At 42.1% G+C, this 12,633-nt stretch overlaps 1 protein-coding gene across 1 annotated transcript in view; it reads left to right on the top strand.

Annotated features, from left to right (window-relative positions):
* PCNX2 (pecanex 2) overlaps nt 1-12,633 on the top strand; it is a 269,742-nt gene that overhangs the window by 161,233 nt on the left and 95,876 nt on the right. Inside the window, exons 22-23 of the mRNA XM_090044227.1 lie at nt 1,925-2,035; nt 9,754-9,881. Of these exons, the coding sequence (XP_089900353.1) occupies nt 1,925-2,035; nt 9,754-9,881 (239 nt within the window). The remainder of the gene's footprint in view (nt 1-1,924; nt 2,036-9,753; nt 9,882-12,633) is intronic.

Below are 12,633 nucleotides of genomic sequence, written 5' to 3'. Positions count from 1 at the left end.
CAGGTAATGTTTCTATCTGGGCTGGCAGCAGCAAACTGCAGCCTTTATATGCCTAGAGCTCAAAATGACTGCCCTCATCAGGTACCTGGTAGCTTCCTGACTCTGCCCTTAAAGTGGCAGCCACATCAAGGTGCCCCACCACAGAGATCATACATCCTAGTTTTACTAGGAGTGTCCTGATTTTTCCATATATCTGGTTATGTCTTCACTGCAAAATGTCATTGAAGTATAATTAGAGTGTTGCCCTTAATTTGAGTCCCATACATATGTGAAACTCCTTAGATCAATTGGAGTGATGACTTAAGTTGTCTGGCATCTCAGGGGTTGTGGCTTAAAGCAAAAACTAGCATTACTTGTCAGCTGCTAACAGGCATGGTTCATAGTGTCAACATAGACTAGCAGCTCTTCTTGAATATCACTGGTCCTTCATTGCATTCCCTCTATTTATCTGTGTACCTAGAAAGTTCTCCTATAAATCATTTGAGAGAAATTTTTAGAGCAACTCAGTGTACCACAGTGTGATGTACATTGGGACTTGCTACTAGGAGTGTCAGTGTTGCACATAAGCAAGAGTGGTGCTAGCAAGGACACAGTAGCTCAAGCGTTGTTTCACAATGTGGCCACTCTCACTCACAAAGTAGGCTAACCCATGAGAAATAATTTAAAATAGAGGTAATTTGATTGAACTTTCAGTGAAGAAAACCTTCTTAGTTGGACTTAGAACTTTTATCAAGGTGTATAAAATGTCTTTATTTGTCTTTTCATCCATCAGAAGTTTTTGAAGTACAAAAATGTTTGTTCAAAGTGTATTGAACAAAGTCCTGTTTCATTCTCCTGAAGTATATGCATGTCACTTCAAAGCGTCCTCAGGTAAAGATACTGCAATATGAGTCATGTGACCCAGCCCAGTCTGCTGCCATCACCAATGTGAGGATGCCAGTTGTTTGCTGGAGCTCTTACAACACTGGTAGCAAGCATGGGGATGCTAGCTGTTGCCGGTGCTCCCATGGTGGCAGCAGGGTCCCAGTAGAGCAGTGGTTTTCAACCTTTTATCGTTTGTGGACCCCTAAACATTTTTTAATTCAGGTGCAGACCCCTTTGAATTATAAGTGTGGGTATTCACATGCTTTTGATGGATCATGGTCATCATTTCTGGGCCCCTTGGGTATAGTCTGCAGACCCTCAGGTTGAAGGGGGTTTGCAGTATAGGGCTCTGAAACAGGTCCTTGTTGCTGGTTGGGCTATATAGAACATCTGCGCTCTCACATATGTGGCACTACCTATGTAATGAGTGTCCATACCATAAGAATATCTTAAACAAAGGTCAAGACAAATATGAGCTTTTATTTATTTCCTGAACAAAAATAGTCAGCAGCATGAAAGGAAATTGGTGCATACCAATCTCCAAAAGCTTTCAGTAAAGATGTTGCATATAGATTTAGGTGCAAGAGGTCCTGACTCTAATAGGGGGGGTCTCTGCCAGCAGAAATACGCCTTACTGTCAGATGTGAAGTTCTTCTCTTCAGATGCTAAAGGAGCACCACAGAAGTTAACAAATCAGACTGCAAGTTATGAAGAAAACCGAGTTAGCATGCTCAGAGCAATATTTAATCCCTAATTAAGCAGAAATATTTTTTAAAAGATGATCATTTGGGCCCCAATTCATAAATGTACTTAAGCTTGTGCCTAAACATAAGCATGTTAGAATTCAGTGGGACTGCATGTCCTTTAAGATAAGCATGTGCGTAAGTATGTTGCTATATCAGGACCTTAGTGTCAATGAAAAACATAGCATAACAAACTAAATTCTATTCATTCCACTACAGGTTTGTAAAAGGTTTATCATTTTCTAGATGTTTCTATTGGAAGTGACTTTAATAACCACATGTGTCATCATAATTGTTTTTTTTTCTCTTGGTTTCAGCTATGGGACCTATTGCAAAAATTGCAGTTCATCATGACATACATTGCTCCCTGGCAGATTGCTTGGGGGTCTTCGTTTCACGTGTTTGCTCAGCTCTTCGCAATACCTCATATCCTTTTATAGGTTTATTTTTCTTTACTCTCAAGTGCCCTGTTGATATGTGTGCAAGGTTTGAACAAAGAGCATGACATTTTTAGATTTTTTATTTTAAAAAATGTGACAGTACTTGATGTTGAGTCTGAAAAATATTCTTACTTCTAATGTGGTCATCTTAGACATGGGAGAAACAGTTTTGTTTTACTTGGAGGCAGGTGCAACTGGAAAATCTTAGTGCAGTCAGACCAAGATGTTTAATCTTATGCTCATTTGTTCCCTTCTCCCATTCCTATGCAGTAGGTGACTTTACATACAACCTCACTATACAGAACTTTGAGTATCTGGTATAGAAAATACATCTGCTGTATACTATCTCCATCTGGGATGGACTTTCCTCTTTTGTAATGCATTTAAATCCTTATCCTGTAGAGTACTGGGCATGCTGCAGACTGGCCCTAAAATGCTAAGCCTTTAATAGTTTTCCCTGGCAAGTCTGAGACAGTGAGTGACTTATTAGTTTACAGCATGTCTGTCCAACTACAGCCCACAGACCACATGAAGCCTGCAAGGGGTTAATGTGTGACCCCCGCCCCAGGCTTCTACCCAGCCATTGTTCCAGCTGCTGCTGCTCTGGGGTTTCTAGGCTCCCCTTCCCTCATCTTTCGCTTTCTGCTCCCACCCTGGAGAGCAGAGCGGTGCAGACCACAGTGCTGGGGGAGTCTGTGGCTTGGTACAGTAAGAATGCTGAGGGGCTGTCTGGGCTGGCAGTGCAGTGCTTGTATGGGCCACATATGGTATGGGAGAGGAGGAGAGGCTGCTTACATAGATGGAGGAGCATGGGGTGTGGCCTGGGGACTAGTGGCTTGCACTAGTGCAGCCATTGCTGGTGCAGACTGCACCATCTTCAATCTATGGTCGTTTAGAAGTTGGAGAGCCCTAGTTATGTCATCTGTGATTCTAAATATGGTGATATTTTTATATATGTAAGGGATACATCACTGTGTGCTTACAGTTGTCTTATTGGATCATATTTAGGGACCTGCTCAAATCATGGCAAGAGAAAGGATTTTTCAACTGCCCACTACTGGCGTGCAGAGCCAATTTTGCAGGCATTTCGTAGTAGCTCCACCCCTTGCCACCGATTGGCAGAGGGGTCCTGGCCTCCCCTTCCTTTGCTGCTGATTGTCCAAAAGGCAACAAACGTATACTTAAATAGAGAATTCCATGGGAATATCATATAGACTACTGTCTTATTATAGATCCAAGTATTACATTTAAACCTTAGTTTTCTGGTAAGTTTTTTTTTTTGTTTTTTTTTGGAGGGGGGTGGAGGTTGTCCATTCCATGGAAAATTGCAGCCAATGCCATTTTTTGTGAAGACCGCCATTTTTTCATGAAGATCACCATTTTTCTCAGCTTCCGCGAAAACCACAAAACCATAATTTAAGTAGGCCCCTACTCATATTAGTGTTCAGAAGCAAGGTGGTTCTAAGATACAAAATATCGTAGAGTAAATGGAAGCACAAACAGAACAATCCTCACAGGGAAAGTTTCCAAAAAGACATCCACAAAGGAAAAATATTGTAAACCTGTACAGCTGCTTTGGCAAAAGCCATCACAAAACTCTGCATTCTGTATTCATTTGAATCCCTATTTTAGTATGACTAACGATTTTTTGAAAGAAAATTTTATTTAAGTTTCAGGACAGGATATTTCAAAACTGAAGATTATATTTTAATGAGATTTCCCTTCAATCACAATTTTCTGCAGTGGCAGTAACTTTAATATTAATACAATCACGAAGTAAACTTTCCTAAAAGGAAAAAGCAGCTAGCTGAATAGGACTTAGTTGATTTAAATAGTTATGGCTGAAGTGCATTAGGCTGGCTATCTATTATTTATATTAATGATATCCTTGTTAAATGCAAAACAGTATCTTAATGCAATGTTATGGTTAAGAGTTTGAATGAATAAGTTATTGTTCCCACAGCAACAATAACTTTGTCTTTTAGTATCTGCATACTACTTTCTATTAATGTGTATGCATTATCATCATAAAGTAATGCAAAAGTACATATGCACAAAAGGGCTAACTTTATGTAGAGTTAATCTAGAAACCATAATTTGGAATTGACCTAGTTATATTTATGTAAATTTAAAATAAACTAAAATTTTTTTAGAAATGGAAAAAAAACCTAATAACTGATCACACTGCAAAACAAATATTACATGCATTTATTTAAATGTACTCACTATGTTCATCTGAATTCCTGTATATGTACATTTCATAGACATTAGGGCTGGAAGGGACCTCAGAAGATCTTCAAGTCCAGCCCACTGCCCCAGGGGCAGGAAGTCAGCAGGGGTCATAGGATCCTAGCAAGATAGACATCCAAACATCTCTTGAAGGCATTCAAAGTAGGTGCTTGAACCACCTCCAGCAGCAGTCTATTCCAGACTATGGGGCTCAGACAGTAAAAAAGTTCTTCCTTATGTCCAGCCTTAAATGGTCCTGAAGGAGTTTCTGACCATTTGACATTATCATCCCTTGGGGCACCTCTGATGAACAGATGTTACCCCAGATCCTGGTGAACACCCCTTATAAACTTATAGGCAGCCATCAGATCACCCTGAGCCTGCACTTTTCCAGGCTGAAGACCCCCATAGCTCTCACCCTCTCATCATAAGGTCTGTTTTCCTGACCTCTCATCATGCACATGGCTCTCCTCTGGACTCTCTCAAGCTTCTCCACATCCTTTTTGAATTGTGGAGCCCAAAACTGGATCCAGTACTCCAGCTGCAGCCTCACCAAGGCTGAGTACAGTGGGAGAATGACAATTTGGGATTTGCTCAAGAAGCATCTATGGATGCAAGCCAGTGTTTTGGTTGCTTTACTAGCTGCAGCATCACATTGATGGCCATGTTTATCTTGTGATCAATCATGACCCCTAAGTCCCTTTCATCCATAGTGCTAGCCAGTGTAGCACTGCTGGGCCTATAAGCGTGCTGCAGGTTTTTCTTCCCAAGTTGGAGAACCTTGCATTTTTTGGTGTTAAACACCATCAGGTTCTTGTCCTCCCATTTGCTGAGCCTGTCCAGGTCAGCCTGGATTGCTTCCTGTCCTCAGGCATGGACACTTTACCGCAAAGTTTGACGTCGTTGGCAAACTTGGCCAGTCCGCTTCTGATTCCAATGTCCACATCATTAATGAAGATGTTGAATAATACAGGCCCAAGGACAGAGCCTTGAGGGACCCCACTTCCGTCAACCACCACCCTCTGGGTCCTACCACTGAACCAATTCCCCAGCCAGCAGACTGTGGTGAAGCTGAGGCTGCAGCTGGCCAGTTTTGCTAAGAGGTTACCAGATAGGATACCAGATTGAACACTTTTTTAAAGTCAAGATATATGACAACAATCCCTTCTCCCTTGTCCAGGTGATAGGTCACCTGGTCGTAAAAGGAAATAAGATTGATCTAGCAAGACCTACCCATAACAAACCCATCCCTCAGAATGTTCCCATCATCCAGTCTGTTAAGAATGGTCTCTTTGATAAACTTTTCTAAGACCTTCCCCAGGATAGAGGTCAGGCTGATGAGCCTGTAGTTTGTTGGATCCATTTTCCTCCCTTTCTTGAAGATAGACACAACATTGGCCTTCTTCCAATCTTTGGGCACTTCACCAGAGCGCCAGGAGTTTTCAAAGATCTGTGCCAGGGGCTGAGCTATGATGCTTGCCAGCTCTTTGCATATCCTGGGATGTAAACTGTCAGAGTCAGCTGATGTGAAGGTATCCAGCCTCTCAAGGTGTTCCTTACACAAGGTCAGCATCGATGGAGAGTAAGGAATCTCCCTCACCCAGGCCTTCTCATCCCGTAATGGGCAGGGGCATCCCTTGGGACTGGTGAAAGACCAACGCAATTTACACATTTAGCACATTAGCTTTTTCCTGGGCATCAGTTGTCCCATCCGGTTTAGCAGGGGTTCAATGTTACCCTTGCTTTTGCTCTGGCTCCCCACTTATCTAAAAAAGGACTTTTTATTGTCCTTGATACATGTAGCTAGCTGGAGTTCTGTCACAGCCTTGGCTTTCCTGGTTCACTCCCTGCAGGTCCAGACCAGTGCAGAATCCACCTCCTTAGAGGTGGATCCAGTCCTCCATCCTTTGTAGGCCTTTCTTTTTAGCCAGTAGAGGTCTGCTAGTTCCCTGTAAAACAAGGGAGCTGGTGTGCCCTTTCCTCCACGATGGAATAGACTTAGCTTGTGTATCCAGGATTGCTCCTTTGAGGAGCAACCACTCATCCTGAACTCCCTTCCCCTTTGGGTCGTGGTTCCTTAGGGCCTCTCTGACAAGCCTCCTGAGCTTGTCAAAGTCAGCTTTCCTGAAGTCAAGGAGTTCTGTATTGCTGACTGACTTGCCAGCTTTCCAGCAGATGGTGATCAGCTCGTGGTTACTGTCACCCAGTTTCCCTTCAATCATAAGGTCACTGGTTAGGTCATCCCCCATTGCCAGTATCAGGTTGAGCAGCGCTTTACCTCTCATCGGCCCATAGACTTCTTGAGTCAGATAGAGTTCATCCACGCATGTGAGGAAGTTTTGTGACCATTCAGATGGCCCAAGCACTCTTCCTACAAGATGTCTGGGTAGTTGAAGTCTCCCATGACAACCATGGTCCTGGAGCATGCAGCCTCAGCCAATTCCCTGGCAAACTCCTGGTCACGTTCTCGATCCTGGCTGGGAGGTCTGTAGTAGACTCCCACCCTTGTGTCCCCGGTGCTGTGTTTCCACCAGATTTTAACCCAGAAGGTCTCCAGTTGTCCACCCTTGGTGCCAGTGTTGGTTTGCAGGGACGTGTAGCTCTCCTTGACATAGAGAGCTATACCCTCACCCCTTTTGTCCTCTCGATCTTTCCTGTACAGGGTATAGCCATCTATTTTGAAACCTTGCTTTCTTAACACTTCATTAATTTTATGAAGCCCTTAGCACATAACCTAATAAATACTCATCTTCATAAATTACAAACCCTTGATACCAGCATATTCTCTGAACATAATGAAATTACTTCACTGCTCATATTATATGTTTAATTTATCCAACAAAAAATTATAGTGAACAAATTGATTTTGGAAATCCTAAAGAATATTGGGCATGTGAGAGTAGAACAGAGTGGTGTCCAATCTGCAAACAGTTATAAATGAACATAAGATAATTTCCAAAACACATAACTCAGAGCTGTCCAACTTTGGTGCTGTCAGGGGCTTCACATGATACCTGTATGTGGCAGGGTGCATACTGCCCAGGTGGCCCCCTGGGAACTCTCCCATTGTTGGGCTGGCAGTATGTGGTTTCCCCCACCGGCAGCATGTGGCCACCTCCTTGCCGCATACTGTGTGGGCTGCATAGGTGGCATGTGGACCCCTAGGCCTTTCTCTACTACACAGCAGCAGGAGAGGCAGCCACCAAGGCAGCAGGCCACCATAACTGCTTGCTGGCCACCAGTTGGACAGCCCTGATATTACTAATTTAGTCCTATTTACTTGTGGTGTAAAGCCCTTATCACTTTTGTGAATTGGGCTTTGGTTTCTAAGGCACTGAGGGTAAAGTTACACATTACACTTAGAACAGGGGTTCCTGAAGATTTTATGCTGTGGCCTGGCAAACCACAGCCCGGCAGTGACAGCCTACTGTGGCAGGAATTTCCAGCCAGAAGACAGGTAAGGATACCCCCGACCCCCAAGTGGGGGTATGGACCAAACCCTGCGCTGCTGCGGGCCCTGCAGAAGGAGCCGCGGCCTCCCCACCCAGCTCTGAAGGGGCCGCAGTTTTGTCGGTCTGCAGCCACTTCCAGTTCAGCAGCCAACTGTGCTGCAGACCAGCAGAGCTAATTAGTCTACCCTATAGTGAAGCGCTTGTGTAGATGCACCCTCTAAAAGTCAAATGAGAGTTGTCTTCTGAGTTGCATATAATAGGGCAGTTTATCTTTTGGCCAACAGAGAGATTGCTATTGTTTTGTATTTTTAACTCAAAGGTTTTGAAGTTAACTTTCAAATTCCCTAACTCATGATGCTAACAACTATCATGCTGTTAATTACTTTGAAGGAAACTTCTGCCTGCTTTTGTCTTTCCTTATTGTTTCTTTTCAGCTCCTGTGCTCTTATTTGACACTTGCAAATAATTCTTTAGCCTTTACGGCCAATCCTAGTTATGCTTACGGGGTAATATGAGAATTTAACTTTGTTGACATGTGTTCTTCTTTCTTTGTATTCTCTCCTTGTTTTTGAACTTGTAACTGTCAAAGGAAGTTCAGCTTGCAAACTCACTTGTGTTCTCAGGCTCTATTCCAGATCACTCTCTTAATAAATTGAAGGAATTTCAATGCTATCCATGTTTAAATGCTTGCTAATGCTGACTGTTACTTCCAAGGCAATTGATGAACTAGATTTTGAGGGGGGAAAGGGGAACCAATACGACTACTGTTGACGTAAGTGAAAGTCAAATATGCATCACAAATTGGACTTTAATCTTTCTAAGAATGCAGAGTGATATAATTGCCATTATTAGAACAGGCTGAATCAAGAGACTGCTGATCCTGAGTGCCTGGACTTTAAGTTTGGTTTCAGAGAAGAGCCACTGCTTTGATATTTGTTGTACTTTAATAGAAATTATTTACTCCAGAAGAATAATTGAATCCAACATGCATATTGCTTTGGAACTACGTACAGCATTTCTCCACAGAACATCATTGTGTCAAGGGCATGGGATAATGAAGAGACTATTTGACTTTGACTTTCTTTTTAATTGTTCTTTAACTTACATTCTTTATAGCTGTCTCTTTACTGTATTGCCTGGATCAATGGTTCTCAACCTTTTTAGACTCAAGGCACCCCATATTGATTCAAGGCACCCCTCCATGAGTTTTGTGAATTGGGTGGCATCTCATTTCAAAATTAATTTATTTGTTATTGACAGGCAGGGCAGCAGGAGCAGGGGAACTGCTAGGCAGGGAGATCCTGAACCTGCCATTATCCACTTATCCCCTCACACCATCAGTGGCACCCCCCAAAGGCTCTTGGGGCACCCTGGTTGAGAATCATTGGCCTAGTCACATTTTTCAGCAATCTCAAATGAACTGCTATATGAAACAGGCAGACATCCTGGTTTTTATGTTCTTTACTCACCTGCAATGTTCTTCTCATTTTGTGTCCACTTCAGAAGTTACAAATGGTACACTCTGGAACTGTCCAGCAATATTGTAAAAACTAACATGAGGTTGACTTGCAAGAACCACTTCCCTTTAAGCGGGTTTGATAATGGCCACATTTCTGTAAAACAGTATTAATAATAATCTTTTTTTTCTGTCATTTACACAACTCCCACTGTGTTAGTTCTAGAATTTCAGCAAAAATTATTAGAGATAATGCGTTAGTGGGGTTAGAGCAGCTGAAAATGGCCAGTAAGTTTGCCTATCCACAGGAACTCTGTTCTGGAGGAAATCAAACAGAGGGCTCTCTGCTGTCCCTGGCAGCTGACACTCTACGCCGCCTTTTTGATTGTAACAGTGCTCGCTACTGGAACTGTTTAACTCTCATAGCTACAGTGCTTATCTTGATAATTAGTTATTTGTGTCTGACCTGGGGAAATACGGTAAAAATAAATAGGTCAAGAGCCGTCTGAAGAATGATTTTAGAAGTCTGATGAAAACATTTGTGTTACCTTAACTTGAAATGCTCAGACTCTGCTATGCTTTTCTTTCAAACTCTGGGCACCGCGATCTTTTCTGCTCCACTGAGTCCATTTCTTGGTAGCGTCATTTTTATCACATCATATGCCAGACCAGTCAAGTTCTGGGAGAAAAACTACAAGTAAGGCAATTAAGAGTTGCATGCACCTGTTGTTTTTAAAATTTTACTCTTACCAGTTTCATTTCTGTAGGTTTCCTCTCCCCTGTACCCCACCCCTACAAAAAAAAAATTATACTTTACTCTGGAATATGAAAGTAAGCTTTTTGGTTGAGTGTTGATTCTACCATATTAACTTTATCATATTCATTCAGTTATTTTTAAAAATGTATTTAAACAATTATCGGGATGTTGCAGATGAGATGTCACATTGCACCTATGAAGCAGACAGAACAACAGAGCTGTGTAAAAGAATCACAACAATCATTTTTTATTATCTTAGAAGCCAGCTTTAGGAACTAAATCTGTTAAGCCTTTGGCACTAGAAGTCAGGTTGTGTTAATCCATTTTACATTAGCCTGTTAACATTTTACCAGTTTGGAAGTGGTGGGGAGCTCTCACTGCAAAATGTGAATGGGCAAAGTGCCGAGTCTCTATTTTAATTGGTTTTTAACACGTCATCTTTCATAAAGTTTAGCACCAGATTTGGCTAGTTCTGTTTGAATGTAGTTTCACCTCTTCCAGTTATATAAGAAAATGAACTTTAAAGCATAGAAATTATTGGATAATGACATAATTTCCATTTATGTAGTGCCTTTTATCCAGTAGATTCTCAAGGCATTTAGCTATTGGTGTCTGTAACAGCCCTCCACTGGGGAAATGGGCAAAAAAAGCCTAACTGGTTTTAAGATGGAGCTAAGTGAGTTTGCGTAAGGGAGTACCTGACATGATATCTGTGGTAGGAGGCTGGATTCAGTGACTTCGTCCTCTGTTACAAGCTGTACATAGACTCTTCACCCCTCATTACAATGCAACCAGCATTGGACTAAAGTATTGCACTTGTTGAACCATGCATAGAAAGCCACAGCAGCTTAAGGCAGGAAATGAAGAATATATTATCCAAAATAGGATTTGGCCAGAGCAGTAGGGATTAGTGTAACACATTTTGTTGCACGTCTGTCACTTTTATGACCCCACTTAACTATAGCACCTGAGCAACTCCTAAAGAATTTTTAAAAGAACAATGATCTATTTTTCTGCTTTTCTAACTTATTAGAGGAGTACTTCAATGTGATTTATAGAGTTTTCTGTTTGGTTTGGCTTTGTGTGAGTTGTGGGAATGTATTCATTCAGTGTCCATCGTACCAATGTAATATTAGCGTTGGTGGTATTAGAAGAATGATGGGTTAGAGGTAATCTGATGGAACTCACAACAAGCCCCCTTTTCCCATGGGTCCCACAGAGGGAAACTTAAGGGTATGGACAGGCATTCAGTTCCAACACTGCAAAATTCTGGGAAATTTGCAGCTCTGCAAATCCTTATGAGACAGGGAATGTATAGGTTGTTCCAGCCTGCAGCCTGCCTCTCAACTGTATGGGCAAACTAGGGTTGAGATCTCAGTACTGTTGCCCAGGGTTCCTGACAGCCACAGAGAAATGTTCCCCTATACCTTTATAAACCCAGATAACCCGGGTCTGTGGAAGGTGTGGGTGGACAGCAGCATCTGAACTCTTCCCAATCCCAGGAGCAGTTCAGTGACAAGGATATCCCCTCACCTGTTTCACAGACTGGAAGTATCTCAGGGCATGTAGCTTTTTTATAGATCTGACACAGAAGGCAGGCAAGCTGACATATTAGTGACTAACTGGTTCAGAGACGCATGAGCTTTTGTAGGTGCCAGCCTACTTTGTCAGATAACATCAGATCTTGCAGTAGTCTGTTACTTATGAAAACTTGTGCCTCTCTGAACCAGTTAGTCAGTAAGGTACCACCCTGTCCTGCCTTCTGCCTGACTTTGGACTAACATGGCTAACTGCATTTTTTCTAGATACTAGTTGTGGAATCAAACCTAGTGGTCATGAATGGGTGGTTCACATAGCGAGATCTGTCTGGCAGAACTGAGCCTTATCTTCATGTTATTTGTACATGGAAGTAGGTGGCTTTTTTCTTTCTTTCTTCATTATAGGATTTTTAGACTTGAGATGCCTGATGTTTGGTATCTTAATAATGGATCTGTGATCTTTTTTCCCGTGGTTTTTCTGACTCCCATTAAATGAACAGGAACTGTAAGTGCTTTTGAAAATCAAGCTGCTTATGAAGGTCTCTTGGTTTAAGCTTTTTAACTTGTAATGCCAAAACTTTTTCTCTTTTAAAACAAGCAAAGAATAGATGTATCTTAGTCTTCAAGCTTTTGGCTGTCTGTGAAACCTGAGGGAGAAAATTAATTGTGAGCAATAAGGAGTCATCTGCCGATTTAACTTTTGTCTAGGCCCTGATAATCTGAATGAATGCTGCCTATAATGCTTAAACATTTGTTTCTGTATTTCAATTTTAATTTCTGTTTTTGCTTTATGGCATCAGATACCACAGCATAACAGGGGTGGGTATTTACTGCACATATGCTCCACAGTAACTACTTATGTGATGCTCTTCCCATAGCACTAAGTGATTGAAAGCTTCCCTTTAGTAACCTAGACCTCTTTTATTGGGTAGGTCTATATTGCTAGCCTGAATCTGCTGACTGCCTATATTAAAATCCCTTTTCTTTAGGTTAGCAGCTTGCAGTCCAGCCCATCTCAGGAACCCTCCTTGTTCCTTCTTCCTGCAGCATGTTCATAACCCTTCTGGGTGCTGTAGGCTGCCAGGACAGGAAGTCTACCAGCAGTAATCCCTGACAGCTTTGTGGCTGACTTCCAGCCCATCTGCATCCCACTT

The sequence above is a fragment of the Crocodylus siamensis genome, chromosome 1 (genome assembly GCF_052110815.1).
Source record: "Crocodylus siamensis isolate JL-2025a chromosome 1, ASM5211081v1, whole genome shotgun sequence".
NCBI lineage: Eukaryota > Metazoa > Chordata > Crocodylia > Crocodylidae > Crocodylus > Crocodylus siamensis.
This window is presented reverse-complemented; position numbering and strand designations above follow the sequence as displayed.